The following is a 20,366-nucleotide window of genomic DNA, read 5'->3' on the forward strand; positions in this document are numbered from 1 at the left end:
GAGGGATAGCTCAGTGCTTTGAACATTGGCCTGCTAAACCCAGGGTTGTGAGTTCAATCCTTGGGGGGCCATTTAGGGATCTGGGGCAAAAATTGGGGATTGGTCCTGCTTTGAGCAGGGGGTTGGACTTGATGACCTCCTGAGGTCCCTTCCAACCCTGAGATTCTATGGTTCTATGACAGGGGCGGGGCAGGGAGGGAATCTCTTCCCAGTGGCAGCATCTCTCCTTGCACCCTTCTGCATATTGTGCCACCTTTTTTTTCTTAACTCCCTCCCATCCATCTTCTCTGTTTAGCAGTTAAACATCCTTTCAGCCGCTCTCCAGCAGCGCTGGAGATCAAATTAATCTGCGCCTCAGCAGCGAGTAGGAGTTTCCCCAGAGAGCTTGGAGGAGAAACCAACTTCTGTAGAATTTAAGCTTTCATTTATAGTGTGTGTATTATTTCTAGCTATGGAACGAACCCCCCTTGAGTGGAACGTGGATGCACGGACAGAGGCCGACAGCTCCAGCTTCTCTGCCCCTGCTCAGAACTTTGCCTACCAGCCACAGAGTGAAATTAACAAGATGTTGGTCAGTTCCATGGCTGCCCTTCAGAGTCCTATGCCCGGGGAGAATCAGGACCATTTTGTGCTGCTGTTTGGGGAAGCTCTGAGCAGAGGCAGGTACTGGAGTGGATCAGGTGAGGGCTGGGTAGAGTAGAACAGTAGCTGTCTCCCGTCTCCCCTGCTCCCCCCACCTACACCTCACTGGCCACAGGGAGAATAGCAGAACTGCCTCAGCAATCAGTAGGGTCTCAGGGGAGGGTGGAAAAGAAGTAATACACTTCTCTCCCTGCCAGAGGCCAGGCTGTGTCTGCCCCTCTAGTGAGAGACTGGAAAGAAAGAGGAGGCTCCATGAGGGGAACCTGGGACAGCCTCTCTGGCAGGGCTCTGGCCAGCCTCAGGCGATGGGGTTCCCATTCCTTTCCTTGGGGAGACTGTGCTGTTTTCCTTACTCTGTTGTGTGATGGTCCTTCTGCCTTTTGAGGTGGGCATGTGACTCCAAGTGGCAGAAGTGGCGTGAGGAAGCCAGCTCCTGGCGGCTGCTGCACTAGTATTATCCCTTCCTTCTCCCTGTGCTGCACGGCGCCTTCATGTTCAAGGAATTTAGAGTTTGATCCATGAGATCAGCCCATTAGCCGAGGGAGCTCAGCATCCACTGCCTAGCAGCAGTGCACCTGGCTAATTAACACAGGGCGGTAGATTAGGTGTAGGGGGATGGGTGGGAAAACCTTCCTGACTGGAACTGTTTATAGCTTTCCTCTGCACTGCCCTCTCTGCGTGTGGAGTGGGAGCACTATCTCAGCCCAGGACACAGGGAGGTGACTCCTGTTCCCACGAAATCCCAAGGCCGGCAAGTTTTAGCCAGTTCACCCATTAAAACAGACCCTCAGGTTTCTCTGTGGTTCGGTGCCTGCTTTTCCCTGGTGTGGGAGCTGACTGCTGGGTTTATATTCATTCGGACAGGCTGAGACAGGAGAGAGTTCTCTGCCCGGGCCTGTCCTGGGTAGCAGAACAGAGACCAGGTTGTTCTTGTTACACTCTCATTCTCTCCAGAGACCCTCGCAGTGAGCTCAGTGCTGGCTCAGCAGCCCTGGAGCCTGAAGGTCCAAAACAGAAGCACAGGGCAAGCTTCGTCCTCCACGACATCTAAACTGTGACCTGGTGGGTCACAGCTGTAGGGAAGAGAGGAGACTTCGCTCTCAGCGCGCTGCTCGGTTCCTGGCCTCTCTGGGAGATGTTAGATGATCTGGTGGGTTTGGCAGTGGTCTGGCCCTAGGCCCTATTCCTGCCTCTGCCACGGAGTCCCTGTGTGACCTTGGGCCAGTGACCTCTCTGCTCGAGCCAGCAGTTTCCAAAGGGTCCATCCCTCACAGGAACTCAGGACACCGGGTGCCTGCTGGGCTCTGGAATCACTGGCCTGTATTGAGCACTGGAGAATGCAGCCTCTGCCTCGGGCTCACCATCTGCGAGACAGGAGCAACGCTGAACTAGCTCAAGGGGGCTGTGAGGTTAAATAGATGCTGGGATCCTGGTGCTGAGTGCTATTGCGGCCTGTCAGTGACTGTTGTCAGGTGGGGGCCGGTTAGTGCTGGTTAATGTGCTGTGGGCGTCTGTTCTCCCCAGGGGTTGGGCTAAGACCCACCACCCATTTCATGCTGGCCACTGACCCAGCCATTAGAAGGTAACATTGTCCCAGTCCTGCCAGGCTGGACTGGATTTGGAGCAGCAGCCCCGCAGCGAGAGCCTCCTTCTCCTATTACCCCTCTGCCTTAGGTTTTTATATAGCCTCTATTACCATGGTGGCTGAACTGCCAGTTCTCTGAGCTATCCAGTGCCCTGGAGCCGTCCTGCAATTTACTGCTGAGGGAAAGGAACAGCTTTAGGAAAAGCACCGGCTCCTCTGACAACGGGGCCGGGGACAGCATGTGCTGAGATATTTCTGGGTGCTTTGTTGCTCACTCACACACCTCGGCCTGGATGCTTTAGATGTCTGAATTGCTGCCTCATGCGGGAGGAATGAGGAATCAGGCCTCCTGGGTTCTCCTTAGCTGCCATGATCTGGAGCAAGTCACTCCGTGCCTCAGTTTCCCGAGCTGTAAAATGAGGATGACACTTCCCTCTCTCTCTTTCTCGCCCGCTGAGTGGCTGTGAAGTGCATTGAGGTCTGAAAAAGCTAAGGAAGTGAAGGGTAGTACCATTGTTATTGACCCCCCCTTGACCCAGATGCCTCCTCCCCTCCCCCATCCACCCCAGCAAAGAAACAAAACCAAACCGTGAAACAAAGAAATAAAATCCCATCCTTACCCCAGCCGAGCTGTTACCCCAAAATAGGGAGGCGTGCCAGAGACTCCATGGCATCTGCTAGGGGCTTTGCTGGTGCTGTTGATTTGATGTGGAAGGTGCCCAGATGCCACGGTGATGGGTAGGGAACCCTACTTTACACCGATAGATTGCAGTGACAGCAGGCAAAGGACCTAAGGGAGCCGGGCAGTGTTGTTTATCTATTATTACAGTAGTGCTTAGGAGCCGCGGCTGGGACCCCTCTGTGCCAGGCGCGTTACAGACACAGAGACCCTCCTCGCTGATCTGCACTGTGCTAACTCCGGGGTCGGTGCTTTTCCCCCCCCATTGCTAAGTGTATTTTTCCTCCACCCCACCCCACCCTTTTTTTTTTTTTTAACTCTGACCAAAGTCTGCCCCTTTGTGTGGCTGGCGTCTGCTGCTCGCTGGGCCGTGCAGCCCACGCTCTCCCTTCCCTGGCTGACTGGTCTGAACTGTGTTTCCACAGAGATCCATGGTGGGCTGGGGCCTCGAGCGCTGCAGTCTGCCCACTCCCTGCCAGGGACTCTGCATTGCCTGAAGCACTTCCCTGTCGACCTGCGCACCTCCATGGATGGCAAGTACAAGGAAATCGCTGAGGTAGCTGTCTGTCCTTCCTGTTCCATCTCATGCAACCCCCCATCTATTTACCATCCCATCCCATGCATCTCTCTCTCTCCCATCCCATGCACACTTATCCATTCATCTACCCTCTGTCACCCACCCCACCCCAGTCTCCAGGCCCAGCCATCCATTCCACCCTATTCTACAGGCCTATCTATCTATCCATCCCTATACACCTCCATCCATCATCTTTTTGTGTTCCTTCTCTTCCCTTCCATCCCACTGCCTCCCATTTGTAGTCCCCTTAAAGAAAAGCCAGGGAGGGCTCCCCAAATCAGTGGAATGAGCAGGAGTCCACTTTCCATCAGCCTCTGTCTCCCAGGGTCTCAGTGCATTGAGTTTGCCAGGGCTCAGCCTGATGGATCAGGTTTTCAGAAGTGTGGGTGACTCCTCAGCAGCCACGAGCTATTGGGACGTTTCTGCCCGTCTCCTGTCAGGACTGTTTGGTACGAGCCCTTCGGGCACGTCAGGGAGCCCTCTTGCCCCATGCTGGCTCAGCCAAAACAGTCGCCTTGACCCCAGTGGCTTCTGGGAAGCGGTGGCGGAGCGTGGGATGGCGCTCCTCCCGAGTGGAGCCAGTGCAGGCAGACGTCAGCTGGCTGGTTAGAAGGAGAGTCGGACCTGGGGCTCTTTGGGGGATATTTGCAAACTGCGGGGCTGCTGGCCTCTGTGGCTGTTGCTGTGACTGAGGGGCTCTGGTGCTAGCGCCTGCAGGGAAGAGAGCAGTAAGGAAGCAGGGGAAGGCAGCAGCTCCGGCCCTGCGGGCTCCTGGCTGGCGAGCCTGAGGATTGCTCCAGCTTGGACGCGGCGCTGGTCTTTGATGAGTCCTCAGAGACCTTACGCGTCAACGGAAATGATCGGCCTTTGTGCCTGGGCTCAGGGAAGAGCCTCTCGAGCGCTCCAGCCAGTATCTCCCCATCTCCTTTCTGGATGAGGCCCAGTATGTCTCGGGGAGCCCAGCACCTCCCCGCCCCAAAGCATTTCTGAGGCACCAGGGAAATCCCTGCAGAGCAGGCCCCACTCAGCCTGGAGCTGCTTTTCTCTCCGCTCAGGGCACCTCTCTCAGTGGGGAGAAGTGTCCCTAAACGAGCGCTCTCATGGCATCCATCGCTGACCATGTTCCCTCGCACGGCCAGGTCCCGATGCTGGGCCGAGAATCTGCTGAGGCACGTCCATGGGGATCAGTAACACGCTGACCCCCGGGGGCAGATTTATCTTCATCCAGTTGAGAGGGATCAATGATCCTGTCAGGAGCCTGGATCCTGAAGGCAACTGGGCTGGGCAGGCAGCACGTGGGGGAAGAGGAGGGGAATGCTGAGAGGCCCAGACCCAGCCCTGTCCCCTCCGTATTGAGCCTCCCAGGCAAACCACACCGACTCCACTCTGCTTTGAACAAGCGTCCTGAGCAGGTTTAGTGCCAGCCTGTGACCCCCAGTGGATTGGCAGCCCTGGGCTCTGAAGGGGCAGCAGCAGTTGGTGGCTTCCTCCGTGCTTCCCCACTCCAGAGAGGCCACTTTCTGGGGTCGAGGGCCCTGCGTGGGCCATGCTACCTGTGGCCCTTCCGCCAACAGATGGACATTCATTCGCCGGCACCTGCACTGAGGCTACCAGTCAGTGCTGGCCTTCCCTGGCTTTGAGCTACTCTCCTGTGCCTGGTTCCCGTTGCCCTGAGCCAGGCAATCTCTGCTTGCTCGTCTATTTCCTTTTCCACCCCTTTTGCGGACTCACCTCTCGCGCCTCGGGGCATGACTTCCCTGCTGCTGGGAAATCTGGTGTCCCCTGGGAAGCCTCCGGCAGCTTCCTTGCGCCAGCTGAGGATGGGAGGAATTCGTCACACTGCTGCACGCCAGCGATCGGCCACAGTGCACCAGACGGGGATGATTTGAAGGCTGCACTGGCAGCTCCCTTCATGGCTTGTCCTGTGCTGCTTTGCCCCCAGGAGCTGTTCTCCCGCTCGCTGGTGGAGAGCGACATGCGCAGCGCCCCCTACGAGTTCCCCGAGGACAGCCCCATTGAGCAGTTGGAGGAGAGGCGCCAGCGGCTGGAGCGGCAGATCAGCCAGGACGTGAAGTAAGGCGATTCCCCCTCTCTGTCCCCATCTCCCCACGTCTCTCTAGGTCCTGACCCCATTGGACTCCGCTTGGGGCAGAGCAGAGGGACTATCGTGGAGTTAACGGGCTAACCAGCTCCACCAGGGAGCTGGGACTAGACAAGGTGGGAGGGTCCCTTCCAGGGCCAGCTCTGAGCTGTGCTGGTCAGAGGCCTGAGAAACTCACTGCACCCCAGCCAGGAGCACTCACACACACCCAGGTCCCTCAGGATTGTTCTTAGACCCACCTGCTTGGTCTTCAGGCCAGGTCTGCTGTCATGGAGGCCAGCAGGGCAGCTGATAGGCAACCCAGGAGCAGGGTGAGCCTCTGGCTGGAGCGGGTGCTTGTGCAGGGCTGGCAGTGCCAGGCTGCCCTATCCTGCCTGGAGTTTGTGCAGTCGGAAGCATCCTGGCGTTCCTTGGGGGTCCCCGCTAGGGGATTAGCTGAACATGCTGCCCCCACCCCGTCTGTCAGGCAGAGCAGGCTCTGTCTCTCCCACCTCGCTCAGGCCTCAGGATTGCCAGTGCCCCAAAGAGCAGAGCTGGGTCGAGTTTGGGGGAGGAGGGGCTGGGCTCTAGGGTTGCTATGGGTCTCCTGGGTCCCCCAGCCCTGGTCCTTCTCCGGTCCCCCAGGCACCCCGGGCTCTTTTGGGTCTCTTCACTCTGGGGTCCCCTTCCCCATTCCGGTGAATTTCACTTGGTTGCGTCTGTGGTGCCTGGTGTTGGTTTCTGCATTAACACCCGTGTTTTCTTTCTTCCTCTCTCCTCCCTGTCTGTCTCTGTCCGTCCATCCGTCTGCCCCTGCCCCTGGCTCTGCCTCTGCTTCCCGTTTGTCCTCAGACTAGAACCCGACATTTTACTCAGAGCCAAACAGGACTTCCTGAAAATTGACAGTGCTGCTGACTTACAGTGAGTGTCTGGCTTTCCCCCTCGGCCAGGGACGTGGGGTGAGCTGGGAGCGCCCTGGGGCTGCGGCTCCACCCGATCCCAGCCCCGGCCTGGGAGCAGCATCCTCTAGGGGACCCACCAGGATGGTGCGGGATATCACAAATGAGCTCTGGGCGCTCCGGTCCCTCCTGCAGTAACTGCTCAGCTGGTGCCAAAGGGGCCAACCTGGGGGCTTTCCTGCACCCCCTCCCCTTCCTGAGTGATGGTGTGTACTGGGGGCTCTGCAGGTAGCTCGGCGTGGGTGGGGGAACGGAAGAGGAAGGGATGGGGCCATGCATATCCTTCTGGGGAGCTGCTAAGCAGGGCGCTCTCTCTAGGGTGGGGAAGAAGGGGCCCAGCTAGGGGAGAAGAGGTGTGAGCTGGCTTCCCCTTCTGGAGGAGAAGGGGGAAGGGTGGGGTGTCCCCTCTGGGCAGTGGCTAAGGAGGGCGCTTCCTCTAGGGTGGGGAAGGCAGGCAGATCTGGCATCCCTGTGATGGAAGCTTGTGATCCCATAGCTCTAGCAGCAGCCAGGCCCGCTGGTGCAGTGGGGTGGGTTTTGCTCCTGTGCCCTTTGGGGGAGGTGCCCGCCTCGGGGAGGCCGGGCTGGAGAGCTGGTGCTGCCTGGATCGCTCGTCCCGCCGGGCACTCGCCCTCACTCTGAGCTCCCTTCCCACCTGCCTTTGCTTCCAGATGCTGCGGATGGGGCCAGTGCTGCCTCTTGTCTCTGTTGCGGTTTGTTTCTGTCCCCCTCGTTGCTCGTGCATTCCTGGGCTGAGCTGCACGGGGCAGGGGGCTCAGTCCAGAACCAGGTTCCCAGGAACCCAACCTCCAGCAGCCAAGCTGAGTCCCGATGCCCGGTGAATGGGACCCTCTCGAGTGCCATCTTCACTGCAGGCTGCTGCCCGGGAGACGGCACCCATCTGGGGATTGGCTTCTCTCTTCCGCTGAGTGCCCTCCCCGGTGCCCATAGTGGCTGAGCTGTGAATCGGGTTACTGGGTAACAGTGGTCGCACCTGTGCTGCTGGGTGGCTGCTGAGATCCCAGGGGAGCTCCCCCTGCCCTGCGCTCACCCCCAGCTGTCCCCACGCGGTGGGGCCGAGTCCATGTTGCACATCCCCATGTGCCGTGTGTCTGTCTCTGGATAGCTCCATGGGCCTGTGTGGAAGTGATGGGGAGCAGGGGCGTGGCCGTTGCCCCCTGACCCATCTTTCCCCTCCCTCCCCCAGGCTGTACAAGGAGCAGAACGAGGACCTGGTGGATCATCTCCCCAAGGAGCGGGATGTGCTCCTGGAGCGGGAGTTCCAGAGGGTCACCATCTCCGGGGAAGAGACGTGTGGGGTGAGTTTGCCTGGCACAAGGGGCTGCCTGGGGGGAGTGGGAACTAAGGGTTACTTGGGTTACCCTTCCTCTCTCTCAAAGACCCCAGGAGCCAGCCACTCCCCTCTGACTTGGGGCTGGATCAGAGCCAGTGCCCCTAGAGGGGAAAGGCTCCTTGTCACAGGCGTTGGCTGGCTAATGGGACTTGGGGTGGGATTGGAACTGGCACCCCCTGTGTTGCATTCTCTGGTCTCCCTGAGCCCGCCAGTCCCTTCCCCTCTCCGAGGTATATCTGTGCTGCAGGCAAAGGTCTGACCACACCTGTGATCTAGCGCGGGTAACAATAACAGTGAAGATCCGAAAACACAGACCCTGACACGGGCCAGCAACCCAAATACATCCCCCGAGTCTCTGGTGGGCTTGTAGGGGCGGCTAGCCCACACCACCATGTCCTCGCTGCGCCGTTTGCTCTAATCCAGCTGGCGCAGGCCATGCTGGTATGCCAGCCCATGCCACAGTGACGCCTTCACCTTCATGTTACCGGGCACCTCGCTGCACCTGGTCTTGAGGACTGGGCCACAGCATCTGTCCCCATATCCCCTCGTCTTGGGTGACGGGCAGCACACCTGGCCCTGAGTACCCGAGCCAGGGGCTGGCCTTCCCCTCTCCAGAACCATCAGAATCCAGTGAGATCTTCGTGGGATCCCCTTGAACCCCATTCAGGGTCGCCAATCCCCAACTGGAGTCAATTGGCACAGTCCCATTGGAATCCACAGAATGATGCTAGTTTACATCAGTTGAGGATGTGGCCCATTCTTCTCTCTCCCTGTCTCACTGGATCAAGGTGACATCTAAATGTAGTTCCCAGCACAGTTCTCCTTGCTGAAATAGCAATGGGGACTCATCGGCCGAGTGTCTTCCCTTCCGCAGCATATCGCTGTGCAGCAGTGTGATTTGGCTAAGGAGTTCTGACCTGTACGGTGCCAGCTGCTTTCGTCACATGGCTGGGAGAATCCACTGCTCCTTTATTAGCCCGTTAGTATTGCGGAAAGGGACCTGGCCCCCACTGTAATGGCTTTTACCAAACCTGCTCTAGATTGGATGTGTTCCTGTATTTAAAAGGTCGGGGGTTATTTGTGCAGGCAGGACAGAGAACCTGCCTACGACCCCTGAGGATCCGAGAGCAAACCTGACTGATCTAGGAAAGGAAATGCAAAGAGAAATCTGATAGCAAATGTAAGTAAGCAGGTGACGCTTGAATCCTCTATAAAGTATTGTTAGGAGCAAGAGGAAGTTTTAAAATACAAGGGGCCAGCTTCTCCGCTGGCGGAAATTGGTGTCGCTCCACTGACTGACCACCAGCTCAGGATCTGGCCCATGATTTCCATCTGGACAATGTCTCTAGAAACCCAGCCCACTGTGAGCCTCTTCTAACACCACTGGAGTCAGGAGGGTCCCAGATCTGCAGAGGCATTTAGGTAACTCCCCAGTGGGAATCAGATGCCTAAATATCTTTGAGGATCTGGACCCGGGAGCCTTTAATTTCCGTGAGTTTTGGATTCGATCCTGTGCGTGTGCATGCACATGCATGTGTGCACACTAGTAATTCCGCTCCCGTGGTGCGAGCAGTGATGGGGACTCTCGTGTCATCAGGAGCTCACCGGGCCATGCAGCCCTGTCTTCTTAGGGTGCATTTACATGGCGAGCAGCAGCCCATGCCAGCCAGTCAGAGCCCTGGTTCGCAGAGTTCGCTGGGCCCACGCTATGGCCCTAAAGCAGCTGTTTAGAGATTTGGGCTCTGAAGCCTAGGGAGCGGGGTGGGTTTCAGAGCCTGAGTGCCAGCCTGAATGTCTACACAGCTAATTTTAGCACTGTAGCGTGAGCCCCGTGGACCCGAGCCTGTAAACCTGAGCTCTGAGACTCGGGGCTTACTGTGTAGATGGACCCTAAGAGACTTTGCAGTGGTACACTCCAGGAAGTGAAACGGCTAGTGGGCCTATTGCCTTGGCCTTTCTCTAGCCCTTTTTCCTCTCCTCCCCTGCGAGGCTAAACGTACCGATGCTGGTAAAGCACGTTATGATGCGTGGGTAGAAAAGAGCAATGTACTATGATTTGTCCAGCCAGTTCAATCCCTCCACTACTCAGCGTCCTCCAGCTCTGCATGGTTCCTGTTTCTCTTCCTCTAATTCCTTATCTCCCATCACCTTTGGCTTGTTGGCTGTGGGCTCAATCTGCCTCTGAACGTGCCAGGCAGAAAACGTGGTCAGAGAGCTGAAAAGGACAGCAGATAGGAAGTTAGAGCATCCGGGGAGAGTCTGCAAAGCCCCAGGGGACAGCACATCTCCTAGCACATCTATAACATGTACAGCCTCTGCGTGGGCGCTCGCCCGGCAGCGTGTCTGTAACGTGTACGCTCTCTGTGTGGGAGATCGCCCGGCGCCCGGCAGCGTGTCTGTAACGTGTACGCTCTCTGCGTGGGAGATCGCCCGGCGCCCGGCAGCGTGTCTGTAACGTGTACGCTCTCTGCGTGGGAGACCGCCCGGCGCCCGGCAGCGTGTCTGTAACGTGTACGCTCTCTGCATGGGCGATCGCCCGGCGCCCGGCAGCGTGTCTGTAACGTGTACGCTCTCTGCGTGGGCGATCGCCCGGCAGCGTGTCTGTAACGTGTACGCTCTCTGCGTGGGCGATCGCCCGGCAGCGTGTCTGTAACGTGTACGCTCTCTGCGTGGGCGATCGCCCGGCAGCGTGTCTGTAACGTGTACGCTCTCTGCGTGGGCGATCGCCCGGCAGCGTGTCTGTAACGTGTACGCTCTCTGCGTGGGCGATCACTCACTTGCACACGCATCCACGATGGGGACGTTAAACTGCCAAGGCAGCGTCGCCGTTGCAGCCTCAGCCACGTGCCTTCTGCTCATTCACAAGATTCCTGGTGCTCATCCAGATGGTCCTCAGCCATCGGTAGATGCGGTGGCAGCGTTTCCCTTTGCGTGGGTGTGTTACACGCTCGAGAGGATGTGGCTGTACACAGATCCTCACGTGCAGCAGAGACGGAGTGGGCGTGTGTGCCCAGGAGGCTGCACTGACACGAGGAGTGGAGAGGCATCTTGGGGGAGGGGAGGAGAGCCCCCCCGCATGTGTCTCTCCCACTTGCTGCTGGCCTAGAGCTGGGACGGATGTCTCCTGGGCCAGGCAGGCTTTGGTCTTATGCCTCCAGCAGCCTTCCCTGCTACAGGAGAGGGGTAGATGGTGATTGGAGCTGGGATGTGGGGATGCACCCTCTCTTCTCTCTGTCCCCAAATCCCCCCTCTGGGAGATCCTTAGCCCCCTCCCCTCTCCTTGGCTGAGGCCCGTAGCAGAGAGTTCATCTTCAGGCCACAGCCCCCTGTACATCCTCCCAGACTGGCTGAGCACCAGCATCCAAGGAAGGGACCCGGGCAGGGCGAGGCACTGTATCCCAGCACAGCTCCTGCAATAGGGAGGGTGATGGCTTCTATCTAGGGTGGCCGAGGAAAACCCTAAGATAGGAAATGAAGAGGTGACCAGCTGGGTCTGGTAGCTCTTCAATCCTTGACAAGGACGTTTGTGTGTGTGGGGGGGGGGTGAGAGAGAGAGATCAGTGAAATTAAAAGGTAACATTTAAAAAGGATGAAACTCTTACTAAGTTAAAACTATTATTATTTTAAATCCACCATGTATTGTTATCCTGCGGAACTTACTGCTGCAGGATATTACTGAAGAAAACCTGCTTCCAGATCCCAAACCTGCTGATCATTTTTTAACCCTTTACATGTGAGCAAGATTTTCCCTCCTCCCCATGGGGAAAACCCAGGCCCTGTTCTAACCCCTTAAAGCACTGGCATTTACATCTTCCAGCATGCCCCATAGGATGGATCCTCCCAGAGCTCAGTGTGGGGAATGGAGCATGTTCATCCATGGAAACCTGCCCAGGTTGGTTCCAAGCCGTGGGCCTGACCCTGGTTACAGCCCGTGTCTCCTGTTCGCTCTCCAGGTGCCCTTCACAGACCTGCTGGATGCAGCCAAGAGCGTGGTGAAGGCACTGTTCATCCGGGAGAAGTACATGGGGCTCTCCCTGCAGAGCTTCTGCAAGACCACCGCCCGCTTCCTGGAGGAGCTCTCTGGGAAACCACTGGAGACCCGGGTCTATGAGGAGATCCCGGAGACCCCCGTGGCTGCAGGTGAGACCAGGGCTGCGGGGGGGGCAGGGGAGCAACGAGCGGCGGGGTAAACCCTGAGGTGCCCCAGGGTGGGAGTGTGATGGATGGCTGGGAGAGGGTGGGCTGCAGAATGGACTCCTGGGGGGATGGGGGGGAAGGGAAGAAGCCTCATCCCTTGGAACAATCCTGCCCAGGAATGGGGGGGGTTGAGCTAGTTGGGCTTTCTCAGCCCCCCTGCACCCCTTCCCAGCCAACATCTCTCAGCTCACTGGGCAACCCGCCCCTTCCCCACCTGCTGGCACTTGCATCCTGATCATGCTCCCCCTGCCCCTGTTAATTAAAAGGGGGGGGTCAGATGGGGGGGCCCTGAGGGAGGAGCGTCCCTGGTGGGGGGGAAGGGGCAAAAGTCTGGATTGCAAGACGGAGGGAGTCCCGGGGGGAGGGCACGGCACTGAGCAGGCGAGAGACGTATCTGGACTGGGGAGGCCTGCTCGCAGGCTCCCCCCACCTTTGCTGAAGATTCCGGTGCCTTGCCCTGGGGTGCCACGAGGGACCTGGTCCCAGGCTAGCACTAGGGGCTGTCCAGACCCCAACCCAGTATGAACGCTCCCGGCGCTGCTGCTCCTCCTGTTTGCAGATGCTCCTGTGCACCCCCCATTCACAGACCAGCACCCCTACGAGACCTGCCTCCCCGAGGCCATGCCGCCTGACCTGGGCTTCGGCCTCAGGATGGTCGGCAGCGTGATCCATGTCTACACCAAGCGGGATGTCGTGGACAGGTGAGGGAGGGGGAAGCGCAGGTGGGAGGGCGTCCGGGGCATGAACCCAGGTGTAACCCGGGTGCCCGGCACGGCGAGAAGCAAGACCTGGCGGGTCTGAAAGGAGCCAGGTCTGTGCTGGAGAGGCAGCCTCTCTGGGGCACGTGGAATGGAGCCCTGCCCGTGGGCCCAATCCTGCCCCTTCCCCGCAGGCTCTCCCAGGCATTGCATTGCATGGCACGTGCAACGCCCCTTTCGCATCTGGGTGCCTTCCTGGGGCTAGCCTGGGGCCAGCAGGGTGGCCTCCCCTTGCCATCCCTTTGGGGTTTCTTCCTCTCATTCGCCCTGCTTCTGCAAGCCTGGCTGGCTGGCTTTCTTCAGGTCACACAGAGCACCAGGGACGGAGCCCAGTCCCTGGTCCCAGCCTGGGCTGTGAGCACTGAGTGGCACTGCCTCTCCCGGGAGGAATAATATTATTCATGGGAGGTTTTTTATTACATTGCATCGAAAGATCCCAGGGAGCCCTATGAACTGTCACTTCACTGAGCATCCAAGGGTAGCCGCCTCTGGGGTGGGTGTAGCCACTGCTTAACAGCCTCTGGCAACAGTACCCAATGCGGGCGGGGAGGGAAGGTGACAACACTGCCGCTTGAAATGGCTTGAGGGTTTGGGGAGGCAGTTGGAAACAACCCGTGTGAATGAGGCCTGGGTACTGGATTAACTCCCCTGCCCTTGGGAAAGATCTGAATGGCAGGGCAGTGCCCTAGCCACAGGGCTATGGGGTACTCTGAGTGGGGCTTTGCCTCTCCTCTGGAGCTTGGCCACCTTGTAAATAGTTCCTGGAGCAGGGACTTGACCTTGGGTCTCCCACATGCCAGCTGGGTTCCCTGCCCTGGCTGCTCCCTTTCCCTGTCCCCATGACTGTGCTTGACATGTCGGTGTGACCGGCCCTGTGCTGTCTCCTCCCGCAGGAGCACGGAGCTGGACCTGCCGTACCCCAACCTGCAGGAGTTCATAGCCGACATGAACGTCTTGATGGCTCTGATCATCAATGGCCCCATGTAAGCAGAGCAGTTTCCCTTCCTGCCCGCTCCCCTAGGGCTGCACGGCTTAGGCAGCTGCTCCCACCCATGAAGCTGCCTGGCCCCTCTGTCAGGCTGGCTGCCGCACCGTTACAGATACAGAGCGGAACTGAGGGCCGCCTCGTGTGTGAACGGGACCGGTCCAGCCTCAGGCTGCCGGCAGTACAGGGTGCCCCCTCTTCAGACTCCAGCCCAAGAGTTGCAGTTAATAACACCAAGGCCACAGATTGGCAGAGCCAGGGATCAAACCCAGGGCTCCTGGGTTCTAGTCCAGTGCTCTACCCACTAGGAAACCGCTGCCCTGCAGTGAAGGGGGTTTAGGCCCAGGGGGTTGTGAACAGAGACCCCAGATCCGTCACCTGTTCCCTTGTCTAGAAAATCCTTCTGCTACCGGCGGCTGCAGTACCTGAGCTCCAAGTTCCAGATGCACGTCCTGCTCAACGAGATGAAGGAGCTGGCGGCTCAGAAGAAGGTTCCCCACCGGGACTTCTACAACATCCGCAAGGTACCATCAGGGCCGGAGCCCACCCTGGCCCCGTCTGCCCCGAGGCATCATCCCATGTAGCCAAGCAAATTCCTCGCTGGACTGACCGCCCTTGGGAGGGAGGTCCTCTGTCCCCGGGCTGGGGCAGCAGCACTGCCAGGTTGCAGGGACTGCCTGCATCAGCGTCCATGACCAAGTGGGTGCCAGTCCTCTCTGCTGTGCAGGGGCCATGAGCACCTCCCCACTGGGACTGAGACCCACCAGGCGGAGACGGCTTTCCGGTCCTGCTGACCTTGGCTTGGCTTCCAACCTAGTGGTCAAGGGCTCCTGCTCCCTGCCCATCCTGGTGGGAGGCCTCAGTCACGTGAGTCCCTCCCCCCACGCAGGTGGACACGCACATCCACGCCTCGTCCTGCATGAACCAGAAGCACCTGCTGCGCTTCATAAAGCGCACCATGAAGAAGCACCTGGATGAGATCGTGCACGTGGAGAAGGGCAAGGAGCAGACCCTGAAGGAGGTCTTCGAGACCATGAACCTCACAGCCTACGATCTCAGCGTGGACACGCTGGATGTCCATGCGGTATGTTGCCCTTGGGAGGTGCTCTGGCTCTGCTGCCCTCTGAGGACGGCCTCCTTGCTCTGGGCAGGATTGTGGCTCCCACCTGGGATGCCGGGAGAAGGTGCAGCACAGGAAAGCAAACCCATTCTGGGTAGAACCTGCCCCACTGTGCTCCCCAAGGGATCCGACTCTTGAGCTGAGGCTCCCCCACCCCGTGCCTGCTCAGGCCAGCTGTCCCAGCACTGGCCTGCAGGGATGTCCTGCAGCTGAGGCAAGGGGACGCTCCAGCCCTGTGGCCTTTGCTGAGCTGAATGATGGATCCTCCGTGAGACCTGGGCAGCCGGGGCCCCTTGGGAGGAGAAGATGTTAGGTCTGGGGGAGAAGGCGCTGGAGGCAGGGGATGCTCGCCCCTGCCATGGGACGGGCACTAAGAGGATGGGTCTCTGCAGACTTGCTCTGGTGGGAGCCAGGGAGGGGCAGTGGGGTCACTGGGCTGGGTCTGTGTGTGCTCCTCACATGGCTGCTTGTGCGCTGATGTGTCCCTCTGCCCGGCGGCAGGACCGTAACACCTTCCACCGCTTTGACAAGTTCAACACCAAGTACAACCCCATCGGGGAGTCCATCCTGCGCGAGATCTTCATCAAGACGGACAACCAGGTCTCGGGGAAGTACTTCGCTCACATCATCAAGGTGAGAGCTGCCTCTGGGCCTGTGCTCCCAGGAGGGGCATCGCCCCGGGCCCTGGCACCTCTGCCACCCTACTGCGGAGACCAGCCCCACTCGCCTGCCAGCCCCCCTGAGCGGGCAGCCTGGGAAGGAAGCCAAAGGCCGATTCTGTCATGGGGGCAGGGTCACCATGGGCGAGTGCAGCCTGGCAATGGTGCCTCCTTCCCTGGTACCGGCTCACTGTTCGAATCTGTCTCTTGCTTGATCCCGCTGGTGAATGGCGAGTGGATTTAGTGTCCGGGATGCTCAGTCTTGTTGACGAGTTTGCAAGGCCGGGTGTCGGGAAACAGCAGCATAGAGACAGGGGGCACATGGTGGAAATGGAGCTAAAAGACTGTTTGAGGGAGCGGGGGTGGGGGATCCAGAGAAGAGAACCTCCTGGGGGTGAAAACGTGTGTGCGCACGGAGGGTGGGGGGCATATAGGATGCACCCGATGTGGGGCTGGCTGTCTCCCCTAGTGAGGCCTGTTTGTGTGGGGGGGGGGGCGGGGGGAGAAGCTCATGTTTCATGAGCTGCATGTGGGGGTCTTACATCACTGTAGCATGCACACGCGTGCCTTTGATTCAGGAGGCAGAATGCGCAGACATCCACGTTGCAAGTCCAGGCTCACACTTGCATCGCTGTTTTGCAAACTGAGGCATGCACGAGCGTGTGTGTCTCCCCGTGTCGCACGTGTGTGTCTCTCCTCGTGTCTCACGAGCCGAGGCTTGCGTTTCCCAGCCAGCCCGCTGGCTGGTAGGGCACTTTCCACGGCGAATGTGCTCGTTACCCTCTCCGCAGGAGGTGATGTCCGACCTGGAGGAGAGCAAGTATCAGAACGCGGAGCTGCGGCTCTCTGTCTACGGCAGGTCGCGGGACGAGTGGGACAAGCTGGCCAAGTGGGCTGTGAGCCACAAGGTGCACTCCAACAACGTGCGCTGGCTGGTGCAGGTGCCGCGCCTCTTGTGAGTAGTCAGTCTGCGGGGCCAGGGCAGCAGGGCTGGTCACGTGGGCTTCGTGCCAGGGACTGACCCTTCCAGCCAAGGATGACAACAGTGATTCTTTGTATTCCAGTAGCCCTGCTCTGGGGCCTGGGCTTGGCTAAACCTGGACAGTCCAGGAGCTTCCTGGTGGGGCAGTGTCCTGACCCAAGTGGCAAGGGATCCAGCTGGAGGGGGAGCCATCCTGCATCTCCGCGCCCAAGCAGGCATCAGGCTCACTGGGAAGCCTGGTTCCAGGGCCCAGGAGCTAGGTGAACCCAACCAAGGGAGGGATGGGACTGGGGGAGGCAGCAGGATGAGGGAGCCTGGAAGGGAGGGAACTGACAGCTGAGTCTCTGCAGGGAGCAGAGGAATCAGGCTCCAGCATCTAGAAGAATCCTACGCCCACCAGCTCAGGGATAGCAGGGCTAGTGGCCTGATGCCCTGCCCTGTGTAAATCAGGACTAGCCCCATTGAAGTTGGGGGCGTTAGCCTGGTGTAAGCGAGAGCAGGATCCGGCCCCAGGGAGCAAGCTGGCCATGGTGGGGAGGCATCCTGGTCTGAGCCTGCCCTCGGCGGGGCCCCTCTCTGTCTCTCTCAGCGACGTGTACCGCACCAAGAAGCAGCTGGCCAACTTCCAGGAGATGCTGGAGAATATTTTCCTGCCCCTCTTCGAAGCCACCATCCATCCTGCCAGCCACCCGGAGCTACACCTCTTCCTGGAGCATGTGCGTGCCGCCCGCAGGGCTTGGGGACCGGGTTGGACTGGGCTGGGGCAGCGGGGCGGGCAGGGACTGTCCAGCGCAGGCCCCTGTGTGTGGCACAGCTGAGTGCTTCTGTGGGGTGACAGGAGCCTTCTGGGGGAGGGTAACGTGCCAGATCTGGGATCCATCAGACTCCTGCTTCTGTGGTGCCCTGCCCCGGACCTGGGCACATCAGTCCCTCTCCTGCCAGCTGGGGCGTGGGGTCTGTAGTCACCCGGGAGGGGGCAGCACTGCCCCCAGCAGGGGCTGCCCTGGGAAGGTCCTCCTGCCCCGAGCCGTGCGCTCCTCCTCCAGCTTCTCGCGCTCCCCTCCCCGCGGCAGGTGGACGGCTTTGACAGCGTGGACGACGAATCCAAGCCGGAGCATCGCATCTTCAACCAGGACAGCCCCCTGCCCGGGGCCTGGGTCGAGGAAGACAATCCGCCCTACTCGTACTACCTCTACTACATGTACGCCAACATGACAGTGCTGAACCACCTGCGCAGGTAGGAGCCCCCCCATCCCGCGCGAGCCCCCCGAGTGGGGGAGGGGCCCTCTCGCCCCACCTGGCCCATCCCCACGGCACTGGGGGTGGGGGCTCCTGGCAGTTCTGGGCAGGTTGCATGGACCCGTAGAGGACGTTGCTAATCCATCTGTTCGTGTCCTGCCAGGAGGCTGTCTGTTACACCCCCTGTGGCTATGGAGCGCCCCTTTGTGGCTGGGGCATTTCACAGCAGGGTATGGGACGCTGTCGAGAGTGCAGGGTCTGTCTGGGGATTCCCTATCCAGGAGAGCCCGCTCCTGGGGGTTGCATTTGGGTGGTGGCGGTTCCCAGCATCCCCTACCCCCGTGGCTCCCTGGCTCACGTGCTGTGGGTCCGTGCCCACGACAGGCAGTGGCCGGTCGCTGACCTGCCTTTGGCAACCTCTCTGCAGGAAGAGGGGCTTCCACACCTTTGTACTGCGCCCTCACTGCGGGGAGGCGGGCCCGATCCACCACCTGGTGTCGGCCTTCATGCTGTCGGAGAACATCTCGCACGGGCTGCTGCTCCGCAAGGTAAGAACGCAGAGACCCATGCAGTCGGCTCTTGTCGGGTACCGGCGATCCTGACACACCAGTGGAGCACGGGACGGGCGGGCAGAGGGCTGTGATGTTACCGGTACAGATGGCTGCATCTCCATCATGGCAGGTCTTGGGGAAGGCCCTTGGCTGGTGGGGAGCCCGGATACCATGGTGATGGGCACGTTAAGCGAACTTAGCTAGGTTAGGGTGCTACAGATGCCAAGACAGAGGGACAGCTGCTGCCTGATCCTGCTGACTATGCCACCGTGACAGGTTCGGTCACAGAGACCCCCTTAGGACAGCCAACTGATGTGCCGAGACTGCCTCTGAGCCCGTTTTTCCCTGGCAGCTTGGGACTTCAGTGCCCTGCCTGGTTGTGCCAGACACGCCAGCCTGCTGCAAAGACAGACCCAGGTCTGAACCATGTCCCCCAAAAGCTGCAGGCTTAACTGAAAACAGCTTACGAAGTGCTCCTGTCTCTAGCACCCAGATACCCAGTTCCCAATGGGATCCAAACTCCAAATAAATCCATTTTACTCTGTTTAAAGCTTATACAGGGTAAACTCATAAATTGTCCACCCTCTATAACGCTGATAGAAAGATATGTACAAGTGTTTGCTCCCCCAGGAATTAATTGCTTGCTCTGAGTTAATTAATAAGTAAAAAGTGATTTTATTAAATACAGAAAGTAGGATTTAAGGGTTTCCAAGTACTAACAGACAGAACAAAATGAATTACCAAGCAAAATAAAACAAAAATGTGCAAGTCTAAGCCTAAAACAATAGGAAACTAAATGCAGGTAAATCTTACCCTCAGAGATGTTCCAATAAGCTTCTTTGACAAACTAGACTCCTTCCTAATCTGGGTCCAGCAATCACTTACACCCCTATAGTTACTGTCCTTTGTTCCAGTTTCTTTCAGGCATCTCTTTGAGGTGGAGAGGCTCTCTCTTGAGCCAGCTGAAGACAAAATGGGGGGGATTTCAGGGGCTTATATAGTCTTTCTCTTGTGGGTGGTAACCCCTTTGTTCTCTTGTGTAAAATCCCCTCCACAGGATGGAGTTTTGCAGTCACCTGGGCAAGTCCCATGTCTATGAATGATTCAGCTTTTTGCAGGCCAACGCCATTGTTTACACGTCAGTTTGAACGTTCCCAGGAAAGCTTAGATGTGGATTGGCGTCTTCCAAGGTCCATTGTTAGCTTAGCGCTCCCAATTACTTGAATAACCCCTTCTCACCATGTTGACCAAATCTGCTTTATGTGCTTCCTACAGCAAACGCTTTAAATACAAGCATAGAGCCAACGCTCGTAACTTCAGATATAAGCATGATCCATGCATGCAGATAGGATGAAGACGTTCAGTGGAGCATAACCTTTGCAGAGAGATGTCACGTGACATGTCTAGCCGAAAGCATATTCCAGTTATGTCACACATACACTCATAAGCATCTGTCTGTCAAGTCTTATGGGGTGCAACGTCACGTCAGCGGGAGAGCTAACGGGCGCGGCGAGACGCCGTGGGGGTCTGATCCTGGGCTCCGCGGTGGGGTGGGGGAAGTCGGGCTCTGCGGGGAGCTGCTCTGCCCTGTTAACCACGCTGCCCCCGGCTCGTCCTGGCCAGGCGCCGGTGCTGCAGTACCTCTACTACCTAGCCCAGATCGGCATCGCCATGTCCCCGCTCAGCAACAACAGTCTCTTCCTGAGCTACCACCGCAACCCGCTGCCCGAGTACCTGTCCCGCGGCCTGATGGTCTCGCTCTCCACGGATGACCCCCTGCAGTTCCACTTCACCAAGGTGAGCGGGTCGCGGTGCCCGGGGCCGAGAACGCCGCTGCCCCAGGCAGCTCTGCAAAGCGCCCTCTGGGGCCTGTGGCACTCTCGGGGAGACGCCAGCAGCCGGGGGGGCTGGGAGGAGAGCAGCAGCGGCAGGCGCTGACCTTTGGGGAAAGATGGACGGAGCTGGATGTGTCTAGCCTGGCCCAGGGTGGTAGCTGGGG

General features: G+C 58.7%; 1 protein-coding gene across 6 annotated transcripts in view; it reads left to right on the forward strand.

The window, feature by feature from the left end:
- The window catches only part of AMPD2 (adenosine monophosphate deaminase 2), a 44,616-nt gene that overhangs the window by 16,050 nt on the left and 8,200 nt on the right, over positions 1-20,366 (forward strand). For 4 of the 6 annotated variants that reach the window (XM_043533724.1, XM_037885021.2, XM_043533728.1 and 1 more), the window contains exons 2-16: positions 3,332-3,462; positions 5,426-5,556; positions 6,416-6,484; positions 7,730-7,841; positions 11,830-12,016; positions 12,633-12,774; positions 13,725-13,814; positions 14,211-14,340; positions 14,706-14,900; positions 15,438-15,569; positions 16,387-16,550; positions 17,167-17,293; positions 17,651-17,814; positions 18,244-18,364; positions 19,991-20,164. In XM_043533724.1, coding sequence (XP_043389659.1) covers positions 3,332-3,462; positions 5,426-5,556; positions 6,416-6,484; positions 7,730-7,841; positions 11,830-12,016; positions 12,633-12,774; positions 13,725-13,814; positions 14,211-14,340; positions 14,706-14,900; positions 15,438-15,569; positions 16,387-16,550; positions 17,167-17,293; positions 17,651-17,814; positions 18,244-18,364; positions 19,991-20,164 — 2,069 coding nt within the window. The remainder of the gene's footprint in view (positions 1-3,331; positions 3,463-5,425; positions 5,557-6,415; positions 6,485-7,729; positions 7,842-11,829; positions 12,017-12,632; positions 12,775-13,724; positions 13,815-14,210; positions 14,341-14,705; positions 14,901-15,437; positions 15,570-16,386; positions 16,551-17,166; positions 17,294-17,650; positions 17,815-18,243; positions 18,365-19,990; positions 20,165-20,366) is intronic. The other 2 variants (XM_043533726.1, XM_043533725.1) reach the window with 1 other exon arrangement.

Source organism: Chelonia mydas, chromosome 21 (genome assembly GCF_015237465.2).
Source record: "Chelonia mydas isolate rCheMyd1 chromosome 21, rCheMyd1.pri.v2, whole genome shotgun sequence".
NCBI lineage: Eukaryota > Metazoa > Chordata > Testudines > Cheloniidae > Chelonia > Chelonia mydas.